The sequence below is a fragment of the Panthera leo genome, chromosome B1 (assembly GCF_018350215.1).
Source record: "Panthera leo isolate Ple1 chromosome B1, P.leo_Ple1_pat1.1, whole genome shotgun sequence".
Lineage (NCBI taxonomy): Eukaryota > Metazoa > Chordata > Mammalia > Carnivora > Felidae > Panthera > Panthera leo.
The window spans coordinates 1870748-1897702 of record NC_056682.1 but is presented as its reverse complement, the minus strand read 5'-3'; the positions used below and the strand labels follow the sequence as shown (position 1 = coordinate 1897702).

General features: G+C 54.8%; 1 protein-coding gene across 3 annotated transcripts in view; it reads right to left on the bottom strand.

Moving 5' to 3' along the window:
- The window catches only part of MYOM2 (myomesin 2), a 114074-nt gene that overhangs the window by 48965 nt on the left and 38154 nt on the right, over positions 1-26955 (bottom strand). For 2 of the 3 annotated variants that reach the window (XM_042934169.1, XM_042934168.1), the window contains 8 exons: positions 21281-21399; positions 18872-19015; positions 15009-15147; positions 14734-14891; positions 13473-13565; positions 6292-6380; positions 6165-6215; positions 3625-3789 (listed from right to left, as the gene is read on the bottom strand). In XM_042934169.1, the coding sequence (XP_042790103.1) occupies positions 3625-3789; positions 6165-6215; positions 6292-6380; positions 13473-13565; positions 14734-14891; positions 15009-15147; positions 18872-19015; positions 21281-21387 (946 nt within the window). In that variant the 5' untranslated portion in view covers positions 21388-21399. Of the gene's footprint in view, positions 1-3624; positions 3790-6164; positions 6216-6291; positions 6381-13472; positions 13566-14733; positions 14892-15008; positions 15148-18871; positions 19016-21280; positions 21400-26216; positions 26482-26955 lie in introns of those variants that run through there. The other variant, XM_042934167.1, reaches the window with a different exon arrangement.

Here is a 26955-nt window from a genome sequence, read left to right as displayed (position 1 = left end):
GGGTCGACCTGGGCTCAGAGCTCCCGGCCGTGTCGTGTGACTGCTGTCTGCCTGCCCCGCCCCACCCACACCTAACCACGTGGTCTAACCACGTGGTCTAACCACGGCCACGGCCACGGCTTCCTCGCAGGTAACACTCTCCTGGGCGGAAAGCTGGCCTGGGAAAGACCCCGCCCATGCGCCTCAGCAAAGAAAGGACAAGCACGGACAAACCGTCCATCAGAGGCCGCGAAATGAAAAAGGCGGCTGCGGAAAAAGAACAGATGAAACCACAGCGGTGAAAACACCCACTCTGGAAATCAAGGAAACAGCGAACGAGCGATCCTCGTCCGCCTCCTAATTTGGCTACATCCACACTTGGGAAGGGCAGAGAGACCCCGCCACCCGCCTCCCAGGGGAGAACAGCCACACAGGGTGAGTCTTAGGACAGGCACACCGTTTGAGGCACAAGCACAAGTTCCAAGAACGTGTCCCAGGGTAACAGAGATGCATGGTGACGGTTTCATTCAAGAACTGTCCCGGGGGCACCTGGTGGGCTCAGTCAGTTAAGCATCTGACTCTTGACTTTGGCTCAGGGCACGATCTCATGTTTCGTGGGTTCAAGCCCCACATCGGGCTCCGTGCTGGCAACACAGAGCCTGCTTGGGATTCTCTCTCTCCTTCTCTCTCTGCCCCTCCCCTGCTCGCTCCCTCCCTCTCTCTCTCTCAAAATAAATAAGTAAGCTCTAAAAAAAACCCAGAATTGTTCCTAATGGGAAAAATAAAGACCAACTCAAGCCCTGAGACCGAGGACAAATACGGACCATCCTACAATGGGATACGGTGCCCCAGAGCCAATGACATCAAACTACTGTCATGAAGACACTGTGTGGCCTTTTGTGAAATGAAGAAAAGGAGAGTTGTAAGTTTTAACATGTATGTACACATACAGGATATATTCTACAGCCAAGTGGTAAGAGTAATTTTGGGGATGGGGCACCCGGGTGGCTCAGTGGGTTGGGCGTCTGACTTCGGCTCAGGTCATGACCTCATGGTTCGTGAGTTCGAGCGCGGCGTCAGGCTCTGTGCCGACAGCTCAGAGCCTGCAGCCTGCTTCCGATTCTGTGTCTCCCTCTCTCTGCCCCTCCCCTGCTTGTGTGTGCTCTCTCTCTCTCCCTCTCTCAAAAATAAACATTAAAAAGAAAAAAATTTCTAAAAAAGACTAATTTTAGGGTGAGAAAAATTACAATTTAGGGGTTTTTTTTTGCAAAAAACAGACACGACATTTGTATAAGAAAAAAGTTATTTGTGTATTTTCCATTTTAAAAACAGGCTTGTCTCAGGCTTGACTGGCAGGCTCAGGAGTGCATTGCCCAACAAAGTACCCTGCTGCACACAGTAGGACTTTCCCTTCCTGGAGCCCAAGAGGCGAAGCCCCACTCAGCAGCACTCTGTCCCGACAGCGTGAGCCTGCTGGGATTGTCTCTCTCTCTCCCCTACTCTCTGCCCCTCTCCCCTTCACACTCTTTCTCAAATAAAAATAAAAAATATTTTTAAAAAATTTTAAGTATCATAAAAATAGAAAGTTTAAAATATTTTATCACTTTTTCTCTCTTATCCAGAGGAACTAGCACAGTACCTGATACACAGTAAGTATAATATAAATATAAATAAAATATAAAAATATAACGTGATTTAATACAAAATACAACGTTAAAATGTAACCCTCCAGAAAGAAGTGAGTGAGATAGGATGATCAAGTCATTGGAGTGGAGGGGGAAGGCTCCCCAGTCCGCAAGCTGGTGGGGGGGGGGGGGGCCTTGCGGGTGCCCAGGTCTTGGACCTCCAGCCTCCAGAAGTGTGGGAGGTCCGTCCACTGTGTAAGCCGCCCGGCCGTGGCATTTCTGTCAGCGCAGCCGGGACGGGCTAGGACACCAGGCTATTCCCGGCAGGATGCTGTCGTGGCTCGTGCTCTCGAGGACCTGTCTGTCCCCACAAAGTCCCTCACGCGCCATAGGGAATGCACAGCACGTACGCATGTGACTTGCTTGCGGTCACATGTATTTAAGACCAGGGCCCATCAGCTGGAGTGGCATGTCTAGCCAGGATCCAGTCCCCTGACCAGAGGCCCACCCCACCACGGGCTCCGTAAGCATCTCAGGACTTGCCAAACGGGCCTCAAGTGCAAATCACACCCAGGGGTGGGTCTCGGATTTTAATATGAGTAAACCTGGTTCTCCCTCCTCCTGTTAGATTAGAGTTCTAATCCATCTTAACTTGTGTCCCCAATTCCACATGTCCCGTTTGCACGGTGCACCTGCCGCGCCTCACGGAGGGTAGCATTCCTCGGGCTGACACCACTTCGGGGTTTACCAGCCACCTGGAGCCTCACAGCTCATTAATTTTAGAGGGTAAAAAAAAAACCCGAAATCTCCTTGCATTTTAATGTCTACAAATAAGCCACTGATAAGGCTCTACCGGTTCCCTCTTGAATACTAAAGCCCGTGAAGATCTTACCGTGACTGTGCACGCGGGGAGTCTGGCACAGCTAAGCCCCCTAATGCCACAAGGCCCCAGCTCGCCATGGGGACAGGCCAGGCACTGGCTCCGAGCACAAGTTCTCCGCACACAGGTCAAGGCCAGGGAAGTGCCGCGTCACCCGGGTGCCAGGCGCTTCCCCGTCACTAGGAAACCCTCCAAAGCTGACATCACTATCCTCCGGGGACATAATGAAAACTTTCCTCAAACCTATGTCATTCTCCACAGAAGAAGTAAATTAGAATCTTGGAACTCGAGTTAGACCTCCTGTCTTAAATTAGAACTACAGAGGGTAAATGAAATCCCGTCTGTCACCACAAAGAGCGTCCCCCTCCCTCCCTCGGCTCCGCTCAGACTGGACACGTGGTCCTTGCCATGTATTTGGCAAAGCGTCACGTTCTGGGACATTTCTTACACTTTAAAAAGACACGGCTTTATATTTCTATTTTCCTGCAGCCGGATTATAAATACCTTGTGGGCAGGCTGGCCTATGTCCTTGTCATATTTTGCACCGTGTTAGGGCCCAAGAAGAGATAAGCAGGCCAGTCGCACTGGCTGCACAGAAAACCGGTTTCTGTTAGGAGCCCCAGGGCAGACACGATGAAGGAAAACCCTCTCGCACCATCCTTGCACCTCACAGGACAGCCGTGCACGCTGGGAAGGAGCGCAGCGTCTGCCCCAGTCCTGCTGCGCAGGAAGCACCTTGAACAAGCCCCTTGTCGCAGCGCCCACCTGTCGCAGGGAGCCACAACCCCATCCCCGTCTCGGGTCCGCGCGGAAGAAGAGTGTCACGTTCAACACACGGTCCAACACACGATAAATGGCGGGGGTTGTTTTAGCCAAGGAGGAACGTAGAGACACAGACACCTCGCTTCTTCTTAACCCCAGAAAGACCCTTCTTAGGCAGCTATCAAGATCTCCTGTGCCTCCTCTAAATTCGGGCACCCCCGTTGACCTCTCACACGCCGGGGTGAAGGTCAGGGTCCGTGGCAGGCTCCCGGCTCTCCCCAGTCTCCCTGCTGGCCGTGCTGTCTGCAGCGACCACGGCGGGGACACGAACGCCCAGGGGTGTCCCCGGTCGGGGGGTGGTCCCCACATCACACTCACCATCTCGGTACCACTCGGCACGCGGCTGCACCCTCTTCAGCTCCGGCGTCACCAGCAGCGTGCACTTGAGAGTGACAGTCTCGCCTTCCCTCCTGAAGGTGACTCCAAATTTCTCCAGAAACTGGACGTCAAAGTGCATGTACGGGATCACGGACGAAGGGGGCACTGCGCAGGGAGAGCGGGACAGCGTTACGGCGGCAGGCGCAGCCATTCCCAGCCCAGCAGGTGCACAGCAGGCCATGACCGCGAAAGTCCCCCAGTCCACCATCACACATCCCGTCCTCGAGAGAGGTGCATGACGGGATAGACTGGTGTCCCCCAAAGTCACGTGTCAAAGCCCTAAGCCCCAGAGAGAAGGTACGAGGAGGCGGGGTCTTGGGAAGGGGAGGAGTTCTAGATCAGGCCATGAGGGTGGGCTCCGTGATGGGACTAGCGTCCTCATCAGGACAGGCAGACGCTCGGGCTCTCTCTCCTCCGTGGGCGGACGCGGTGAGAAGGCGCCATCCGCACAGCTGGAAGGGGGCCGCAGCCGCTGGGCCGACACAGTGATCTCTGACTTCTGAGATCCGTGAGTAGATGCGTGAGGTTGAGGCCCCCGGCGTGCGGTCGTGTCCTGGCAGCTGAGCTCACTAACCCACTCCCAGAGAACCAGAAGACCCGTCCTGGAGAGGAGCGGACCCTCTGTGACAGAAGGGACAGAAACAGGTGGGACAGGAGGCAACCCGGAGTCTGAACCACAGGTAAGAGTAAAGGGTTTGAATCCTGCATCGACCCCACATGGGGGGCTTTCTTGTCGTCAGAATGAACTGTGGCACATTCATCAACTGAATGCCGTTTACGCTGCAGACAAAATGAATTAACCAGATCCAGAGGCACCGAGACTGAATCTCAAAAATACAGTTTAGTGGAGGGGACAGTATTTTAGAAAAAAAGTGCACAGTAAATTTTCGAAATAAAAACCACCTGTGACTTAGAAACACATGCCTTCAGGGAAGATGTTTTTAAGGAGCTGGGAGCTTCAAGGTAAGGGTTTCTTCTTGGAGGAAGACGGGTGAGGGGAAGGAGGGAAGGATTGTGGAGATTCCTCAACTCCTGATAGTTTCGCTCCCTAAAAACACCCGAAGGTCACCGAAGTGTCCATTTGAAAATGCTTAGCTTTGTGTTCTGCCGATCAGACTCCAATTTTTTAAAAATAACTGAAAAAAGTGGCAAAATATTCACATCTGCTGAACACGGGTGGTGGACGACTGCACAGCGTCTATTATGTCACGGTCCGTGCATATCAGTATGTTATAGATACCGCAGAGGTTTTACTCAAGCAGACACAATTTTAACCAACAGAGGAACCCCGGGGGACGGGACCAGGAACAGCCCCCAATGTCCCTTCCGGCTCCACCGGTGCCTCAGGGCCATCCTCCCAGCGGGCTCCACATGGTCCCTGGAACCCAGGGGACACCATCAGACGTCTCCCCAACACACACATTCTCGGGCCTCCCTGCCTCTCCACCTGTCGGCTCTGAACTTGTCCTGCTCACCTGCTAATGGTCTTCGACAACCCCCGAGGGAAGGACACGAGCCAATCCAATACCTGACCCAGAAATGGCCAAGGGCCGACCACACACAAGTGTCCAGCGGCTGCCAGAAAGGCTTTCCCCTCGGGCACCCGACCTGAAGTCAGGTCTTCACCGACACCTGACCTGTAACATCTCCACCTCCCGTCAGGGTAAAATGAAAGCTGCTGCGGAATCACACGATTATTCTTTCGGAAGGTCAGGTCAATCCCAAACCTCACTCCCATCCCGTGAAAAAGCCACGGTAAGTCACTGAGTCAGCCTGCCAAGTCCTGGTCCTGGAGATGCTACGGACACGGCTCCCTTCTCCACCCTCACCCGACTCGGGCCACCCCAGCTTCCTGGCCTTCTGGCTCGACACCAGCCCTGGGACTCAGGAAGACACTCGACTTGCCTCATCAGGGGCCCACCTCAGGTCGCCTTGGAAACAGGGGGCCCACCGGTGGCCTCCAGTCCCCAAGCCCCGCAGAGGAGCTGACAGCATCAGACATGTGTCCACAGTGCAGAGAGGGAGAACCTTCCCAACAGGTAAGCGAAACAGCTGGGTCCGAAGTCACAGGGGCTACGGGCATCACCCACAGCGGGACGGGAGCGTCCACCGTTTAAAGGCAGGGCCCCGAGCCAGCTTCTGAACGTCATGTGCCACATGCCGCCACCCTGCTCGACGGTGGCTGTTTGCTATAAATGGGCCCTGTGGCAACAGCACGCATTCAGGTCAAAGATCTGGATTCCGTGTTGTCCCCAATCCAAAGGTGTGAGGTCCGTCAGGTTCACCAGCGTCTCAGAATTCCACGTAGCCACAGAGTTACGTGGGGACAGCCTGTCAGCATACTAGCACTGCCAGCAAAGACGGAAGAGTCTTCTGACACACGGCGTTAAGAAACGATTCGACCCTCAGAAAATGACTTTTTAATTCTGTGCTGTGTCCCCACGCGTTTTTCTGCACAAAAAGGAAAACAGCGGACTTACATCCAATAGGGAGTCCCACCGAACGGAACGGCTCCTCGTCTCCGTGGAACCCTGCAAGACAAGCCGCTGAAGGGCACGAGGGACGGGAGGCGCCAAGGCGTGCCCGCACCCCGGGAGGACAACTCACTTCTCACGACCACGGCAGCGTTGGTCGACACCTGTCCGTACCCGTTTGTGGCCACCGCAGAGTACGTTGCTGTGTCGTCAAAGTTCGCCCTTGGAGGAGAGAGAGCAAGGTCACGCCCTGAATGCACTGTGGGACTGTTCTGCAGGGGCCGGTGACCCTAATCTGAGCACCAGGTTCCTCGAAAGCCACGCGTGTGACCCAGATCCTTTGTTCGTGAGTGGTTAGTTTAAGAACAATGCCAGCTCTGTCTGTGGAACGAGGTGGTAATTATAGACACGGCAAGGTCTGATCCCAGTCTACGGCTTCCCTGTCCTCGAGGAAAACAGTAGTACAGATGCTTCTCGATCTCCTCGACTGCATTCTCAAGGGGAAGTCTATGTGCCCCTCTGGCTCAATTTTTCTTCCTCTATAGGATTCGTGGCTTTATTTTGCCAATGGGAAGGCCCCCCTGACCTCCACCACCGGGAAAATTAACTCCACCTCACTCCATACCCGGGGTTCCCATGTGGACGGGAGAGTATTTCCCAAGCCCCAAAATAACAGATACGAAGCACCCACTCGGGGGTGTTTTGAAGCTGTCGAACTGGACCCAGCCCAGGCAGCCATCCCCAGGGCCATAGGGATGATGGACACCCACCTCCAGAAAGAACCGTGACCCAGGAACCGCCAGACCCCAGCTTCTCCAGGCTGGAGCCCCTCCGCACCCCCCCCCAAAACTGATCTGGAAAAAGTTGAAGCTTCCCAGCAGGATACAGAAGATGTCACAGAGACCACGGATATAGGCAGGAAACTGAGCCCCAACACGGGGCTCAAACTCACGAACCACAAGGTCATGACCCGCGCCGAAACTGAGAGTGGGATGCTTAACCAAGCCACCCCGGCGCCCCAAGCCATTTCGTTTTCGTAAATGCATTCTGCAGACAGGAGGGTATCCTGCGTCTGGGATCAGCCCCACACCTGCCCCTGCAAGCAGCACCCCCACCGGCAACAGCACGGCACGGCCAAGGCCACACGGAGAGAAGCACGGAGGTCTGTGAGAACCGCTGGGTCAGGGTGTCCCGACCCTGTGCCACGTGCAGAGAGGGGAGACCGGCCGCCACAGGAACATGGGTCCTCAGAGAGCACGTATGGGGAGGTCACTTAGCGCTGTCCAGTCGGGCACCGTGAATCTCTTTCCTGTCTCCTTGGCCTCCCGGACTTCATACTGGTGATCCTCAGGCTGTGCCCCGTGGTTTACAAACCAAATCTTCCCATTTTGTCTTCAATGTATATTTTAGCAGTTTTTCAAAGTACGGCAGGGGTGCCTAGTGGCTCAGATGGTTTAGTGTCCGACTTCAGCTCAGGTCACGATCTCACGGCTCGTGGGATCGAGCCCGAGTCGGGCTCTGTGCTGACAGCGTGGAGCCTGCTTGGGATTCTCTCTCCCTCTCTCTGCCCCTGCCCCACTCCATCACGCACATGCGCGCGCTCTCTATCAAAATAAATAAAGTTTAAAAAGAAAGATCCTTTAAAAAGTGCAGGAACCGCAGGCACTTGGCAAGCGGCGCTGGGATATTATGAGCTGGCAGACGGGTCACGTCAGATCCTCGCCTTCGCTCCACCTGCCTGACGAGTTCATCCGCTGACTTTGTAACAGATAGACAGCATCCGCCTTAAACTTCTCAAGTACGTCTACCGTGCACCTGCCCTTCACTCAGGTGACTCTGACAATCAAATAAAACAACGTATTTGAAAACATTTGTAGTTTGTAGGACCGTCCCTCGCTCGTACATTATTCATTAAAACGTATTAGCAGAGCTCCCGGACCCAAGTTCGAAGATGCTTCCCTGCTCGCTCCACGACTCGGGCTCTCTCCTCTGCCTCCACATTCCAACAAAGCAAAACAGACTTCTAAGCATTTTGAGAACTGCAATTAATTGCTTTCGTTTCTCTGTGGGTGGAACAGCCAGAAGGGACAGCGGAAGGGAATTCACCTTGTGACAGAGTCCCTAGAAACAACTCGGAGAAGGGAAGGAAGGGGCAGGGTGAGTCCTGCAGGGCAGGACCCAGCCAGGCAGCAACTTCTACAAGATTCTGAGCTCATGTCTCAGCCGAGAATAAGAGACGGAGGGGAGCTCCCTAACACATTAGCACTGACAGGTTGTCAAGGGACCAATTATCACTTAGTACTTAGCGGCAGGGATGGGGCTGGGGAGGAGGAAGCCGGTACTTAGGAGCTGGAACCTTCCTTGGTGACACACAGACTGATTGTGTACGTGCTCGTGTGCATGTATCCAGAACAGGGTCCACGGCGCTCGTCCGGGGTGCGAGGAAGTCCATACGCCCAAGTATTCAGACGCCCTGATTTACTGCAACCGTCCGGGGAGGGCGTCCCGCACAGGTGCTGGCTGTGGATAAGTCGACACTTGGTCTTATGTTTACTTTTATCTCGTTGCTTTCGCGTTTCCCCTTTGCAAATGTTTTATGTTGCATAAAAAACGCCGGGACATCGAGAGGCTGTAAGGAAGCGTCCCTGGGTGTACGGGGTCCTGCTCACACACGCTGCCCCGTGCTGGTGCTGCGTGCGGGCTGCGGGAAGGACGGTGTCTGGGGCACTGGGGCAGCGTGGAAGCAGAGGGTGGACGGGCCGGGCACGCAGATTTTGAGGAGACTGTACCCAACTCAAAATTCTGTCCAACCTTCCCACGGGCCAGCAGGACTGCGTTCTCTCTCTCCTCCCCCAGGCCGCACCGGGAGGTGGCATTGGGCAATCCCCTCCCCATCCTCTGCCACCCCCACCCCCCGGGGCAGAGCCTGCTTCCGGCCTGTCCTTCACGCTGTGAGAAATTGCAAGCGAGTGATTAAGAGGCAAACGGTTTTATTTTCTGTTGGGACAGGTTGCCAGAACAGACAGAGGGGGTTTCCTTTGGTCCCCCTTTGTACAAACTTCCCGGGGGCACTTCTGTGTCTCAAAGTCTTGATCTGAACTGCCTCAAAAAGGACTCATGATATTGTATCTAGTTTAAATAGGACGGACGAATGTTTCAGTGGTCTGTGGCCTGCCCTGGCTACTCTGGCCCAATGTCCTTACGCGGGACTCACCATTTAACTCGAATCAGAGTTTGCATATGGAAGTCTAAAGAAAGTGCAAGAGGAGGTCAGCAGTGCTGAGCTCAGCAGGCATGGGGGGGGGCGGTGCTACAAAGAAAACGGGAGCCAGATCCCTCTAAATGCTCTCATTACACTATGAGAGCAGCATTAAAATTCCCTGAAGAAACAGGACGCGCATGATGAGTCCCCAGAGAAAATCTTACGAGCATATAAAATACCGTCGAATTCGAACAGCACCAAAGGGTCAGAAGCTTCCCTTCCGGCACTTTAAGAATTCAGACGGCCGCCAAGGAGTATTCCTGGAGGTGAACGTCACTCCCGCGGCCACGAAGGAAGAGCTCGCAACCCCCCCTCCTCCCGCCCCTGCCCTCCCAACAGACGTGGCCAGCACATTCCCCACCACTCAGAACGGCCACAGATCAAATGATGGCAGGTCAGCACTTTGGAATGAACAGCTGAGCCCAGCGGCAGCTGCGGGCCCCCCCCCCCCCACCTCCACTCTGTGTCTGAAGAAGGTTCACACTGCCTCTGCCCAGAGGGTCCCGACCCAGGCCTATCTGGGTTCATGAACTGCAGATGACGGCATCCGGGGCCCTTCGAGGATTTATCAGTCTGTTTGGTCCAAAGCCTGTATAAATTTAAACGTTTTGGGACCTCTGGGCGGCTCAGTCAGGGGAGCGTCCAACTCTTGATTTCGGCTCAGGTCATGATCTCACGGTTCGTGGGATCAAGCCCTGCGTGGGGTTCTGTGCTGACAGCACGGAGCCTGCTTGGGATTCTCTCCTCTCTCTGCCCTTTCTCTCTCTCTCTCTCTCTCTCTTTCAAAAAATAAATAAGCATTTTTTAAAAATTTAAAAGTTTCATACTTGAGAGTGGAAAGTGGTTTTTCCTCTTAAAACTGTCCTTACCACACGGCTGGAGGGGAGCTGGCTGGATCGTCAGCCTGACCCTCGTAACCCTCACCGACCACAGCGCACCCCAGACCAGAGAAGAGATGTCCCTGAGCACAAATGCACCCCCCAAATGAGGGTGGACATTCTCCTTCTACACAGCGTGGCTCTCTGTCCACTAAAGTTTCATGAATTGTGGAAACCAAAGGAGAGAAAATTGCAGCAAGGGGCCAGGGCATTTCAATGCCCCAGGCGAGGAGACCCTGACCCTCTGTGTGTGCTTGCACCTAGACCCGCCCCCCTTCTGCCTGCTTATCTCAGCGGCCCCCCTTTCCATGAGCACCCCGCCTCCGATCTGTCACGCTTCCTGTCTTTCTTTCTCCAGAACCCATGTAGAGCCCACGCCCTTCTCGCCAGCCACGGCATGGCCACCAGCACTCAGCCCTGCCTTCTGTTCAGAGCCAGGCTTTGGACCCTTTCAAGACACGGGTCAGATCTTCCACCGTCCCCTTCAAAGTCCTTGCCACGGCCCACAGCGTCCGTGTGGCCCTCACGGTCCCGGCTCTATCTCTGACCTCCTGTCCCTCGCCGGCCACAGCCCAGACCAGCCCGAGGGCCTGGGACACAACCTCTTGGAGCCTCTGCTGCAGCTGCTGCCTCAGGCTGGCACCCTCGTGGCCCAACTCCCCATCTATCCCATTCACCATCTCCTGTAAGCCTTGTTCAGAAGATGTCTTCTCAGGGAGGGCTGGCCTGACCACCCCACTTAACCCCACAACCTAGCCCACCCCCACACCAAGAGACCCCCATTCCCCACGCCCAGTACCACAGCCTCCTGATTTACTCTAGAATTCACTATTTTATTACGCTTACGGTTCACCTCCTTATGCCAGCATGTAAGACCTCAGAGATGAGGACCTCAGTTTTGGTCCTGTATCCCAAGCATCTGGACCAGTGCCTGGTACACAGTAGGTTGTCAATAAACAGCACCAGTAGGCCCATGAGGCCAGAACCTCCAGCTTCCTGAAAGAGCCTCATATTTACCTGGCAAAACAGGGTAACGACTTGTCAGACGCTTCCATGTTCATTACAGTCTTCTAACACCTGTTCTAAGTAATCTGTAGGTGCAGTGACAGTTCTGGTGACGGGGAACCTTCCGGACCTCCAGAGGCACATACCGGGCTGTGTGTGACTGACGAGGAAGCCGGCCTCGCGTGAGGAGGAGGGGGGACACGCAGCCTGGGGCTGACAGCCAGCCGGCGCCCCGTGCGGGGCGGTCCTGAGTGCTGGGTGGGCGGTGCCTGGGGGGCTCACGCCTGGGCCCTACCCCAAAGTCAGAGTGGGAAACAGGGAGGGAGAAAACGGGCAGGAGGCAGAGGATGAAACAGCGAGGGCGACGAAGGAAAGCGCAGAAAGGAGGCGAGACCGACTTCCCGCTGGGTGGAGGGGAGCCGGCAAAGACTCCCGCCCGGATCAACCTGGGTCAGCCTCCGCCGAACCTCAACCTTGGGCCTCGTCCTCATGCTCGGGAAGCCCGCTACGTCAGCTCAGGGAGCCCCCACCTCCTTGTCGGACCGGGCTCCTCACCGCCCCCCAGGTGAGTCCCATCGCCTGGCCGGCCTTCGGCACGAGACCTGCCGGTGGGTCTGGAAGGACCCCCGCCCCCTGACGCTTCCTCGTGGTGGTGTCCCTCCGCGCCCCCGCCCGCTCCGAGGAGCACACCCCACTGCCCTTCTGGGGCAGGGGCCTGGGCCCCACCCCCTGGTCGCCAGACGGAGGCCCTCAGGATCACCTTCTCTTTAACGGAACCCAGGTACAAAGGCTTTTCAACAAAACAGGAGAGAATCCCCTCGGCGGAAGAAGTGCGTCTGGAAGACGGAGCCAGGTAAAGGTGACGTTGTACTGACTCGTGACTTCCACGAGTCGTCTTGGGAATTATTTCATTGGAGCTATTTTACTGGGGATTCCTTTACCTCTAAGTAAACGGAACCTAATTATGACATGGTGGCTCCACAGGGTGGTAACAGTGAACCCAGGAAAGTCATATATTCTAATGTCTTACTGATTTCTTGCCTTTATATTAGGATCCCTTATCTTTTCCTGGGAAGGACTTGATGTGACGTCCTACACACACACACTCACCACCTGTTTAGATCACGTATGTCAACGTGGATGTGGTCCTCATAGTAGGCCCTATTCGGCCAACTAATAGAAGATAACATTTTTATCATCCTTCTCTGGAGAATTATTTTCAGATAAAAGTATTACAATCCAGGAAGCATTAACGACCCATCCGAAGTCACCAGGTCAGTGGTAGGTGGGGATCCGAATCCAGGTCTCCGGCTGCCACACCAGCGGGGGTGTGTGAACTACAGGGTGTGGGGGAGCCTCATTTATCTGAGAAATCAACAGCCGGAGCCATGGGAAAATGTCACGGTACGCTGTGTGTGAGAAAAGGTGCACTGCACAATGTTACGATCTTCTTGTAAAACAAAAACGGTGTACACACGCAAACAGTAAAAGAACTGCAGAATCTTACTTTCGTAACATATACGTACGTATATATATACATATATATATATATGTATATATATATGTATATATACACACACACGTATATATATACACGCACGTAAGTATGTGTGTTTGTCTGTGTGTGTGCATGCCTGTGTATGTGTTGTGTAAGGAAAATGACATGCTATCCATCCAGCAAAATACTGATGCCAGCTGTGGGAAATACGATTTTTTTCTTTTACTTATCTGTATCCTACATTTTTTTCAATTTCTGAGAAAAAAATATACAAGTTGTATTTCCTTGAGGAGCCTGGGTTGAGGGACTACTCCTCAAACCTGTACGAGACGCAGCCCCGCGGCCGGACAGGTGTGGAGGAATCCTCTGCACCCACCATAACCTTTACACCTGAGCGTGTCCATCTGTCCTTAAACCACTCGCCCTGTTCCCAGAGCAGGGGCCCGGACAAAACCACTGGGTCTGCCTCCCTGCGGCCCGACACTGAGGATAACAAGGGAAGCTTCTACCACAGGTTAACTCGGAAATACCACTGAGAGCACGCGGAACACACAGGGATGGGGTGCAACCTGACCTCCTGGTTTTAAATTCAGTTTCTCTCCCGCATGAGCAGCACGGACTATTTGGGGCAGGTGTCCCAGGGCACGTGGCCAGGCCCACCGAGACCTTACCTGTTGATCTCCAGGGTGTGCACGCCATACTTGCTCTCGATTCTGTACTTCCCCGGCTCTCCTGCTTGGCAGATCAAACTGCCGTCTTTATACCTAAACGAGGGAAACGCTGATTTGAGTGCAAAGGCAGAGTGGACTTTGCATTTTGTCCCAGCCTTCTTTACGGCCCCTCGGGACGCTACTCCCTGCCTGTGCGAGCTTCACGCAGGGCCCGTGGGCACAGCGGAGTGGCCGGGGGGGCGATCTAGGGCCCGCGTCTGCCTGTCTGTTTAGGGGAGAGCAGCTCTTGCAGGATTCAGCCCGTCTGGGCGATCCTCAACCGATGACAGCGAGGGCCTCAGGCCTCCTTGGACTCCGTCAGGAATCCAGGAAAAATCCTTCCATGAGAACGAAATGTTGCCAGCGTTAGCTGGGTTCCGGGCCAGCCTCTCCAGAGAGTTCCACAGGATCAAACCACACTGGACCCTGACTCGAGGAAACTGGCCTCCTTGCCCCATGCAGGACAGCAGGACCTCGTCTCCCTGAGACCCAGAGGCTACGGGTCGCAGCCTCCCCTGCCCGCCTGGCACGTGGGCTCCTTTTTTCTGATCTGGGCTGAGCGCCCCAATCCAGGGTGTGAGTAAAACGCTTACAGTTTTTGCAGCAAGCTACAAACTTCGGGAATGTTATCACTTCCAGCAAGTGAGGAAACACACAAGCACATATGGGGCCTGGAGACTTGTCTTGGCTCCTAAGGTCCGGTCGACCACAGCCCAGCTCCAGCGGGGAGCCTTCCCAAGTTAAAAGCAGAGCCACTCGTGTAAACACGGGCCACCCGAGGGAACTCTCTCTGAAATAAAAACCCTCTGAAAACTCAGCTGAGTCTGTTGCACCGACATGAAAAACGTTGCCATGGTATCTATAATGGACGCCCTGCGAGTTTTTATAAAGGCCTTTCCCGGAGTCTCGCACAAGGTGGTCAGCGGGACGGGCCGTGTGCCACGTGCTTCCTTCGCGTGGATCTCCCACTGCACGGCTCAGGCAGCCGTTTCCAGATCCCTGCAAGAAAGTGCAGGCACTGGGGCGGCTCGGCGGGTAAGAGTCTGACTCTTGATTTCGGCTCAGGCCATGACGTCACCGTTTGTTTGATTGAGCCCCATGTCTAGGTCTCTCTCTCTCCCTCTCTCTCTCTCTCTCAAAAATAAACAAACGTTAAAAAACCATCAGTAAAAAGAGAGGGCGAGAACAGGACAGCCCTCCCCGGGCCGGGAACGGCACTCACCACTGCACCACGGGGGTGGGAAAGCCTTGCACGGTGAAACACAGCTTCACGGACATCCTCTCCCACACGGTGTGGGACCGCAGGCGCACCAGGATCTCGGGGGCCCTGCGCATCCGCTCCTCGTACGAGTGCCTTTCCCCGGAGAGCTTGTCCTCCACCTGTCCCGGGGACAAGGATGCGTCAGCGCCCCTGCCCCGCCAACAGGCCGCGCGAACGCAGCGGGAGCACCCAGGACGAGGCCCGCGCCTCTCCCGGAGATGCAGGTGGCCCCCTACCATCTGCTGAATGGCGTATCTGTCCAGCTGGTGCTGCGCCTGTGAGCGAGCCAGGTGCACGTTCTCTTCCATCTCCGCCAGCTCCCGGAGGAAACGCTGCCGCTTGGCTTCGCCATACGAAGCCACCAGAGACTGGTACCTGCGGGAGAGGCGACGTTATTCTCAGGACACACCGAAAAGGGCACGTCTGCCTGTGTTTATCTCCCTCGAGACCTCTGTGCGCTGGTGAGCCTACACCACACAGAGCTGTGACGAGGGCAGGTGTAGGAGGCGTGAATGAGACCATGCCGGGGGCCGCCTGGGGGGCTCAGTCGGCTGAGCGTCTGACTTCGGCTCAGGTCGTGATCTCGCGGTTCGTGAGTTCGAGCCCCGCGTCGGGCTCTGTGCTGACGGCTCGGATCCTGGAGCCTGCTTCCGATTCTGTGTCTCCCTCTCTCTCTGCCCCTCCCCCGCTCACGTTCCATGTCTCTCTCTCTCTCTGTCTCGCAAAAATAAATAAAAAATCGAAAAAAATGTAAAAAAAAGAAAATTCAGGGATTGAAACAAAAATGCATTATTTTTTATAAACACATAAAACGTTAAAATTGAAATATAACTGGGGCGCCCAGGGGCTCAGGTGGTTGAACATCCGACTTTGGCTCAGGTCATGATCTCACAGTTCATGAGTTCGAGCCCTGCATCAGGCTCTGTGGTGACAGCTCAGAGCCTGGAGCCTGCTAAGGATTCTGTGTCTCCCTACCTCTGCCCCTCCCCCGCTCATGCTCGTGCTCTTTCTCCCTCTCTCTTTCTCTCTCTCTAAAATAATAAATAAACATTTTTTAAAAAGGGAGGGGGCACCTGGGGGTTGAGTTGGTTAAGCGTGTGGCTCTTTCTCGGCTCAGGCTCTGATCTCCCAGTCTGTGAGTTCAAGCCCCATGTCGGGCTCTGTGCTGACAGCGTGGAGCCTGCTTGGGATTCTCTCCCCCTCTCCCTCCCCCACTCGCACTGTCTCTCTCTCAAAATAAATAAACATTGAAAAAGGGAGAAAGTCAGCATCTGGCGGCCTAGGGGTCTGACACCCCACGCTGAGGCGCCCACACAGACGACGTGAGATTCCTCCTGCGCGGAATCCTATAAAAACCGCCTGTTCTCCTGGGGAGACTGCTGTTCTGAATGAATTTAGGACTGGGTTAAAGCCTCCTGAATCCACAGCTACAGACAGGAAGCAAACCTGTGTTCCAGGAAAATAGAGAGGATGCAAACAATTAAGCTCCTTTCACCTGTGGGAGCAGAGAACAAGGTGCGGCTCATCTGGCCGGGGGGGAGGGAGGGGGGGGCATCTTTGTGAGACCAACAGGGCCCGGCCCGCTCCCGGCCCGCCTCTCCTGCCCCTTCTCCCTCTCTCTCCCTCTCCTCTGTCCTTCTCCCTCCCTCCCTCCCCTTCTTTCTTCTCTCTCCCTCTCCCTCCCTCTCTCCTCTTCCCTCTCCTACTCCCTCTCCCTCCCCCCAACCACTGAGGGAGCATCTCCGCTGCTCTGTGATGAGGTGTCCGGGCCTCTGGCCCTCTTCTGCAAGCCCACAGACAGCCTGTGTGATGCACGGAGGCCCGTCTTTCACTAGCACAGAAGCAGGGGCATGAAAGGGCTACTTCTAATCCACGTATCCCCCAGGAGGACACGCTGAGATGTGCAGAGCTCCCGACGAGTCTTGGGTTCCTATTTTACGTGAAGATAGAGTGGTAATTCCAACGGACGCACCCACGGGTTCATCTTTTGAGCACCAATCAATCTGTCCCATGCGTTAAACTAGTTTCTGCCGTAGGAGGTGAGGAACAAAATGAGCTGGGGAGACATGGGTTATAACCCACATACCTGCCATGAGTCAGCTTCCAACTTCAGGCGAGTAGCCTCGTGTATCCCAGAAAGATTTTCCATAGCCAGAAGGTCACCAAAGTCATTATCGCCAAAACCACGTGAATCCCTGACCTCTCAGATCAACAGAAGTCGACCTTCCCCCCATTTCACTCCCTCAAAAACTGAGGAGTGGAGAGTTCTTGTGCCATGTTCAAGGACACAAGGAATAGCTCATAAACTTATAAAGCTCTAGTCCTCTCACTCCCCGCACCTGAACCCTAACTATGGGTAGAACCATTTTTTAAATAATCCAATACCAGAAAATCCAGAGTTTTATAACGTACACGTTTTAAGTTTTTTAAATGTTTATTTTTGAGAGAGAAACAGAGCAAGTGGGGGAGGGGCAGAGAGAGAAGGAGACACAGAATCTGAAGCAGGGTCCAGGCTCTGAGCTGTCAGCACAGAGCCCGACTCGGGGCCTGAACTCAAGAACCGTGAAATCATGACCTGAATCAGACCAAAAGTCAGACGCTTAACCAACGGAGCCCCCCAGGCACTCCTCTAATGTACACATTTTGAAGTGATTCTCTTACAAAAGAAATCCTCACTTTATAATGAAATTCATGTGTCAAAACTCCCATAAGGCATTTAAAAGATCATTCAAAGATTAAAAATGAGGGCTAATCTCTTCAGCTGTACATTTTTATTACACAGATCCTTCCATCGTGAAATTCATCAAAAATGAAACCTGTTTACCAAAATCTCATTCTTCTTTCAGGTTTTCAATGTGTTAGAGATATCGAGAAAATTTTCTAGAAGTAGGAGGGAGAGGTGAGGGGGGAAGCAGCAGGAAGGAAATAAAGCACTCATGACCCACTCAACTATTTTGTTCTTCTAAGATCACCACCTGTCTCTCTGATCTGGAAATAATTTTAAGACTGACGTCCCTATTAATCCATGTCATGCCCGTGACATTTTCCCCATGAGCTGAGTCCCCTGACATGCACGGCACGGCCGTCTACGGGCCCCTCACGACGGTTTCCCCACCGACACCCCTGGGAATGCTGGCGCGTCTCAGGAAGACCGCCTTCCTGGAGTCGGCGACCTCACTGCCCCGCTTGAGCAGCTCAGGAAGCTGTCGGTGGGGGTTCCACATGACCTTCAAACCACCAGGTCTTAGGGCTTTAATGTGAGAATCCTGCTGTGCGTGGAAAGCTAGCGAGTGCCACGTGGGACGGCGACCGGGACCTGACACAGGATGCCAGCGGCAACGCACACATGGCACGCGGCCCCGTCTGCAACGTTCCCTTCTGCGACAGTTATCCTGTTAGGGTCCACTGAGGTGATGTCACTGACGAATAAGCAGGCAGCGGGAGCTTATGCTTTTGTTAGAAGCAAGCATCACCGGGGCACCTGGGTGGCTCAGTCGGTTAAGCATCCGACTTCAGCTCAGGTCACGGTCTCACAGTTCGTGGGTTCGAGCCCCACGTCTGGCTCTGTGCTGACAGCTCAAGAGCCTGGAGCCTGCTTCGGATTCCGTGTCTCCCCCTCTCTCTGCCCCTCCCCAGCTCACACTCTGTCTCTCTCTCTCTCTCTCAAAACTAAATAAACATTAAAAAAAGATTAAAAAAAAAGAAGCAAGCATCACCTGGGGCACAGGGAGGGGGGGTGCTCAGACAGTTACGCGTTTGACTTCACAAAGCTCAGGTCATGATCTCACAGTTCGTGGGTTCGAGCCCCGCATCGGTCTCTGTGCTGACAGCTCAAGAGCCTGGAGCCTGCTTCGGATTCCGGGTCTCCCTCTCTCTCTGCCCCTCCCTGCCCCCCAAAAATAAACATTTAAAAATGCCTTTAAAAACAAAAAAGAATAAAAAAGAAGCAAGTGTGACCTTCCAGGCTCTCTCGGGTGTGCGTCTGGCTGCCGCCCAGTCACTGTCCCCCCCTCTGGCCTTCAGGCCCTTCCTCCCGAGGCGCGGGGACTCCGCGGGCCTGCGCGGCCTTTGCAGGCGGTCTGGGGGAGGCGGGGGTTACCTTCTCTTCTTGTCCTGCTCCTCCTCCTCCAGCTCGGTGCTCACCCTCTTCGCACAGATACTGCACGTCGTCCCCAGCGCCGTCTGGCCGGAAGCCCTCTGGGAAGACGACTTCCTCTGGGCGGACAACTGCGTGGAGGTACGCCTGGGTGAGCACAGAGAAATCGGACGCGTCAGAGAAGTACACGGGGAAACGTGACAGATGCACGCAGGGCGCGCGAAGGAAAACGAGGTGCAACACAGAGGGAGCAGACCGTAAGAGGTTCGGCAATACAGACAGCAACTGAGGGCTGCCGGAGGGAGGTGGGGGGGATGGGCCAGATGGGTGACCGGCACTAAGGAGGGGGCTGGCGGACGGGCACTGGGTGTCATACCTAAGAGATGAGCACTGGGTTCTACTCCGGAAGCCGGGACTGTGCTGTAGGTTAGCTAACTTGAATTTAAATAATTGTTTTCACGCTAAAAGCAGGGGTACTTGGGTGGCTCAGTTGGTTAAGCGTCCGACTTCGGCTCAGGTCACGATGTCACACGGTTCCTGAAGTCAAGCCCCACATGGGGCTCTGTGTGTCAGCACCGAGCCTGCTTTGGGTCCTCTGTCTTCCCCTCTCTCTGCTCCTCCCCCACTCATGCTCTCTCTCTTTCTCTCTCACCTCTCTCAAAAATAAGTAAATGTTTAAAAACAATGGTAGGGGCGTCTGGGTGGCTCAGTCAGTGTAGCGTCCGACTTCGGCTCAGGTCACGATCTCACGGTTCGTGGGTTCGAGCCTCGTGTCGGGCTCTGTGCTGACAGCTCGGAGCCTGGAACCTGCTTCGGATTCTGTGCCTCCCTCTCTCTCTCTCTGCTCCTCCCCCCACTCGTGCTCTGTCTCTCTCTCAAAAATAAACATTTTAAAAAGTGTTTAAACAATGCTAAAAAATAATAAAAACTAAAATTAAAAACAGTACACAAAGTTATCATCCCAGACACGCCACCTTTTCCAGCGGCGGCACGCCGGCGCGAAGGAGCACGCACACGCGTGCAGACACACAAACGGGTGCGTGCACGCTCACAGCTAGCACATGCGCATGCGTGCACGCACACGGAACTCCGCCCCCGTCTGCACTTGCCTGTGCCCGGAGGGGCGCGTGCGCGCATGAGTCGGCCTCTCCCCCTTGCCATTTTCCATCCGTGCCAGCCAGCGCCTTCCACGGCGCTCTTGGCCCAGCGCCACGATTATATATATCTCCGAGGATCTGAGGCTCCCGGAGGCTGCCGGGAGCGCTGTGAATGCTTGGCTGTGTGTCACAAGGATGGCAAAGGACACGGGGCCGCGGGCGCGTCTAAATATAGGGTGTCGGCGACACGCACGAGCCCCCCGGCCGGGCCCGGCACACCCGCGGCGTCTGTCCGTCCTTCGGCACAGCCGTCTAACCGGCCCAGGCCAATCCCGGACTCGGCACACAGGCACGTGCTGCGGGTCCCCGAGGACGCCGGCTTCAGAAACCACCGAATCTGCGGCTCGACGCCAGCCTACCAGGCACCGGATACGAGTATGGTTTTGCTATGCGTATTATTGCAGCAAAATTATGGGTATCGGCCTCCACGTGATCTTCACTCTGCCCCTATGAGCTTTCCTCCCTCTGACGCTCTTCCTGTGGCCCTTCCCACTGCCCTTGTGCTGACTGGTTTTGTTGTTGTTGTTGTTGTTGTTGTTGTTGTTGTTGTTATTGTTCGGTTTTATTTGAGAGCAAGAGAGGGAGCCAGAGAATCCCAAGCAGGATACGCTCTCTCAGCCCAGAGCCTGACGTGGGGCTCGAATTCACGAACTGTGAGATCACGACCTGAGCCGAGATCAAGAGTCAGACGCCCGGGGCGCCTGGGGTGGCTTACTGGTTAAGCGGCCTCTCGTGGTTCACCAGTTCGAGCCCTGCGTCGGGCTCTGGGCTGACGGCTCAGAGCCTGGAGCCTGCTTCGGATTCTGTGTCTCCCTCTCTCTGCCCCTCCCCCACTCATGCTTTGTCACTCTCTCTCTCTCTCAAAAAAAAATAAACAATGAAAAAAATTAAAAAAAAAAAAATCAGACGCTCAGCCAACTGAGCCACCCAGGCGCCCTAGACTTTCTAGATCCTAGTTCTGGAAGATGTGTAGAGAAGAGCAAAGTCAAGGAGCACTTACGAAAAAGTCTCTGTGTTCATCATCTACACTAGGGGCTCAGAGCCAGTCTATCAGCATCTACCAGGATCCCAGGGGCGCAACCTGGAGCTTCCAGTGCAGCCAGGAGAGCTAGATTTCCCCTGAGGTGCTGGGCGCGGGCGTCAGGGAGCCTGCCATCTCTGACCCTCCCGGTGCTCCCGCCCAGGTTGCAGGGGACCGGACGCCAGACCCCCACGACCCAACCCCTCCCAGTCTAACCGCTGAATTTCAACTTACTTTTTGGCAGCATATTCATCCAGAAGGTACCTCGTCTGAACATTGCGGTACGACTGGTCAAAGTGTTTGTGTCGCTTCTGGTAGAAGGGCACTGCGGCGAGTGACATCTCGGTGGGTACCTACGAGTAAGGAGGGAGGCGGACGGTGCTGAGCTCCATCCCCCGTGCAGTCTTGCCCGGGCAGTGTCTACACCAGCATGTCGGGTTGTTCCAAGGGGGGAAACCAACTTCAGTCCATCAAACCCCTTCGGGGGAGGGACGGATGGAAGAAACGTTATGTAAGTGAAAATAATCTTGGGCTGGGACACCAGACACCTATCAAGTTCCCTGGGGTCCGACATCATTTTCTGTTTGGTTCTTTGGAAATTAGAAGATTGGGTTGTAGGTTTCTTTTCATTGTGAGCTCACCAAATGTTTCCACAACACCCCGTTTATCCAAGGCAACGTGAAAGGCAGTGTGAGTGACAAGGTTAAAAATAGGTAAAACACCGATTAGAGAAGTAAACAAATACTTAGAATACAAGATAAGAGCGGAAAGAGGGACACACGCCCTGGGAAGCTAGGAGGGGGCACACGTAACAGGAGAGAGGGCAGCCAAATGAGGTCCCCTGAAGTAGGTGACATTTGAGAAGAGCCTTGACAGATGGATAGGCTGACAGATGCAGACGGGGCAGAGAGAAGGGCATCCCATGAGCGCAGGTAGGAGGCGGGGAGACAGGATCTCAGGATACTTGAAGAGACGGGACAAGAAATCACTCTGGAAAGCTTGTAACCACATATGGTGACCTGGAAAGGGAATTCGTCTCCAGGACGCTGTCCAGATCCACACTTCAAAAATCACATCCCGCAGGGTACTTGTAGATGCCCACGGCTGGGGTGGGTGGGAGCAGGGCTGAGCCCAGCAGGGAACCCAGAGGGGCGCGGGCACGCGACACATCTTGGTCAAACTCCCTGAGAATTCGTCCTGCGGTGAGGCGTCTGGGAATTTGCAGTAGTGCTGGCACCTGGCCACGGGGCCACCTGCACCCACAATAAACAAAGCGCCACTTCTCACTGGGCTATTTGGCCGTCTCCGAAGCGTGACACAGGCAGCATGCCTCAATCTCGGTGACCCCTAACCCCCCAAACCGAGGGCCGAAGGAATTCTCAATCCGAGCTCCACTTTGGTCCTTTGTGTGTAAGTTCATCCCCCCCACTCGAAGAAGAAAACGCAGAGGCAAGGCAGTGCTGGGGGACAACGGGAACGGAGACCAGGAGTGGTCAACACACAGGTGCGGCTCTGAGGTGAAACGGCCTGGCCTCCGCCACCGTTCAGACCTTGGCGCGGGTGTTACAAAACCCTCCAGGCGCTCTGCTGGTGATCCCTGTAGACTGTGATCTCCCAGAGTCACAGAATCGCAGGGCTCGGGAAGATCCTTAGGGATTATCTCCGCCCCCACTGTACTGGGGGTGGGGACGGGAGCAATGCCTCCCCTGGAAACGTGCAGAAAGGGCTTCAGACTTCTATCTCTGGGCCTCTGACCCTTTGCCACACGAATACCAATGTTTCCTCTTAAAGACCAACCAGTCAACCAGCCTCCACGGGTCCACTGAGGGCCGGGCATGTGTTTTACAGCATAAATCTGATTACAAATACGCAACGGAACGCGGCGTCTAGTGGAACAAAGCGAAAAAGGCGCCTCTCCATCCACCTCAGCTCTGACACAGGTATTCTAGCGCTGAGGCCAAGACCACAGGTTTGACATCGGGCAGACCGAGGTCTGAATCCTGAGCCCCGCCCGGTGACGTGGCCGCCGGTGACTCTCTCGCTGCTGTAACCCCGGGGTTCTGAACGGATTCTGTGGAACGTTTGGCACACGGTCTCCAACAACCAAAATCGGCAGCTGTCCCCGTCACGCTACGTGCTGTCACTGTTGTCCAGCCGGACGCTGTGGGTAGGAAAAGGTATCTGAAAAAAATGCATTCTGTCACTTGACTATCTGAAACGTCCTCGATGGCATCCCCGTGGGTTCTCCGGCGAGTTCAGCAAGGTGAGTCTTCAAGAAAAGCTTCCTGCCCACGACCGCGTGGCTTCCACTGATTGCGTCCGGAGTCCCTCGTGTGCTGCGGAAAGCTCACGAACCGAAGTCAGACCGGGGTCGGGGGACACACTGCACCACTCTGAACCAGCTTCCCATCTTGGGCTTCTCCCACCGCACCTGCAGGGCCGGAGGAAAATTCTACGGCACCAATCCAGGACGATGCCCGCAGGTGCTGTGATGCCAGGTGGTCACGTCCCATCTCGATACTTGCTAATGTTGCCGTTGAGTCAACCTTCAAACGCGTTTGCATTTCTCCGTGAAGGGAAGAGCCCAGAAATGGCCCCGACGATAAGAGGTGATATGCTATCTTGACATGTCTAAACTGTGGCAGCCGGCACCCAGAGGAGGGTAATACACACTCGAGGGGACCTGTGCTTCTGTTCTGACTTAACTCGGCGTGTGCTTGTGTGGGTCTGGGAGTCCTCAACACTCCCCGTTCAAGGAGCACACACTTTGTAGCGATTAGCGACGCGGGGCCGGAATCGAGCTTACACGGCTCTGGTGGTCCTCGCTCCAACTCCTAGACCTGCTATCGCTGTTTCTCCCAGCCCCAGACGGCCTTGGGCAGGGCAGGAAGAGAGCACTTCACTGCACCGATCCCACATCTACTCTCTGCTCACTTCTCGACACACTGTGTGGACGGCCATCAAAATCAGGGGCTTCCGAGGACTCTGCAAATGCAATTATCCTCACTTCTGCCCACTTTTCATGCCACAAACACGTGGATCCCCTGCCCCGTGGCGGCCACGCCTGAATCACAGAACCACTGCATTTCAAGGACGGGGCCGTCTTAGAGGCCCCCCCTTGCCCCAGGGATGACGTCACGTCTTACATCTGAGCCTTGTGCCAGCGACCTCAGCTCCTCCTGCCTGTGCTGGCTTTTCCCAATCCCCTGGGTGACCCAGACCGAGCGGCAGGACCACCACGTGGCCCATGCCCACGTCCAGGCCACTCGACCTCTTCCCCGCCCAGTGGACCTCACGTCTCAGCACCTCTGCGTTGTCCCTGACCGCCCCAGACCGGGCATGCTGAGATCCCTGCAGGCTCAGCACATGCTCGCAGCTGCAGCCTTGGGTCGCAAGGCATTTATCTGAAACCACAGAGCGATTCCACAACTTGCCACGGATGATCTCATTCTGTCCTGGGTGGATCTCAGCCTTCCCTGCGAGGAAACTGAGTTTCAGATGGTAAAAATCATCTGCCCGGGTCACTGGCTCGTCGGAGACAGAGCCGACGTCCCACCTTGCACTTGTGACTCTGTGCCCACCTGCCCACACCCATCCCCGCCACTCACGGAACGCTTCTGACACGTTTGGGAATTAGGACACCAAAGTGAAATGCGAGCCTGTCCTCAAGTACAGGAGACCGTGCATCTGTGACATGCTTAGACCTAATCCCTTCCTGCCAACGATATTTGGAACCCGCCTTCCCTGCCACCAAGAAGAAACTGAATTTGTGGACGCATTTCAACCACAATGCATTTATTTCCATTTAATAAAAGAAGCTGTGGCCTGTGCAGCTAAAAATGTCCAAGTCAATGAGCGTACCAAGTGAAAGCTTTTCTAGAGGAAGGAAAAGGATTGGTTGGCGCCCACAGTGGGCCGATGCCCCCCAGGTAACTCAACCCTCAGGCCCCGAGACATGTTGTACCCACCCTCATTCACACCGAGGTCTACTTTCCCTGAAGCTTTTTGCAAATGACTTTGCACCAAAAGACAACTGAGCACAGAACCACTCTTAAAATCAGCCTCGATGACAAATGTAATACGGTTTGACGTCTAATGTCTGGCGGCTGAATTTCTCCAGCGTTCCTCCGAATCATCTTTCGGAACCGTGACCTGAACAGCAGAGGCCTGCCCTCGCGGCCACAGGGCTCTCCGGCTTCCAAGGACCCTGAGTCCCTGTGTCCTGACGCCGAAGCAGGATCAAATTCGATCAAGCAACGAGATCGTGTGCAGCTTCCTGGACGAGAGACGGTTGCCATTTCTTCACAAGTTCAGAGAATTAAAAACAAACCAACAGCTCCGGAAATATTCCAGTGCCGTGAACTTTTACGCACAGAGTCTCTGGGTTTTGTGTGGGTGAAGGTCCCCCGTTCAGTGTTAGTTTCCAGTAAGTTCGCTGCAAATGTGACCCAGACCTGGTTTACTTAAAACTTCAATTATCTTTCTTCCACTCGCTCTTGGACGCCTGTGTCACTTGTGGCCGGGAAGTGAGAGCTGAGACCCAGGAGGTGGGAAAGTGACCCTTCTGCGCACAGGCCCCCGCCCCAGCGCCCTCCTCGTGGATGCACCTCCAAGGGCGGGAGGGAGCACGCCGGCTCCGCCGAGGGCACCGAGCCCAGAGACTCTGCAGGACTACTGCTCATCACGGAGCACAGAGAAGGCGGCATGGGGAGCTGGCAGTGAGCCTTCTTCCCCTCCCCCAGACACCGGTGTCCAGGGCCACGCTAATGTCCCTGCTTCCTCCTTCTCTCCAGAAAATACCTTTTATTCCACACCTTTTCAATCTGCACTGCCCCCACAGACTCCTTCAGGGCTCAGACTCTGGAGAAAGGGCACGGGCTCCAGGCCCCGGTGAGAAACGCCGCAGAGCTCGGGTCAGCCGGCAGGTGCACTGAGCGGGTGGCACCCGATAACACTCGCTACCGTGACCTCGGGAAGCATCGGAAGCGTTAAAGTCTAGTCCGGGAAGGACAGACGCAGACCGAGCCGTTGGCTGTCTTGTCTGTCCAACGGAGCGCCCTCCCCCGAATAGGTCCACCTCGGACACCTGACTGCTACCGGCTCGGCATGCATCGTTATTCCTTCTTCCAAAGCCCCGGGTTAGAGAAGGAAAGAAGAAAAGGGGACTCACCCAGAGAGAAAGGAAAACGGCACAGAGGAGAGATGCCCTGCCGGCCTGGCTCGCCCACGATGCGGCTCTGGCTGAGGAAGACACAGCTACTTCTGCCTCCAAGTGCCCAGCCCTCCCTCCCATTTATGGCCTGGGAGGCGCTATATATAGCCACAGGGACTGCCTCACCCCGAACTAATACCTGCACCATAAGTCATCAGCCTGATCTAAAAGGGAAAATTCTTTGAGTCGGAAAAAATCAAAATCACAAAATGCACAGTGCCTGTCCTGTCCGCAAAGCGCACCTGTCTCTCCCGGGGCATGGGTGTGACAATTCGGGGAGAGCCCCAGGAAAAGAGGGACGGGCCGGCAATCCACGTGGCTGGCTCTCCCGACGCATTTTAACTTTTATGCATAAACTCTCAGACTTCACTTCAATCCTGTGGAACCACAGGTTCCCTGGATCATAGACTGCCACCTCCAGAGGAGTCTGATGACGGCCAGACTGCCAGCAGGCATTTGCCTTTTGTCCCCAGGGCACTTGAGCGCTTCTGGTCCTGGAGGAAAGGAAGGCAGACTCTGTGGCTTTTTGGGTGTTTGGATTTGTTTTGTTTTGTTTTGTGTTTATTCCAGAAACGATTCGAGCTTTCTCTGGTCTCATCCTGAGGTTAATTTAGCAGGAACTGTCCTCCTAAAAGAGGAGCCAGCCCAGTCGGCAAGTTACGTCTTATTTATAGTTATTACCACAGATGTGCGCTGC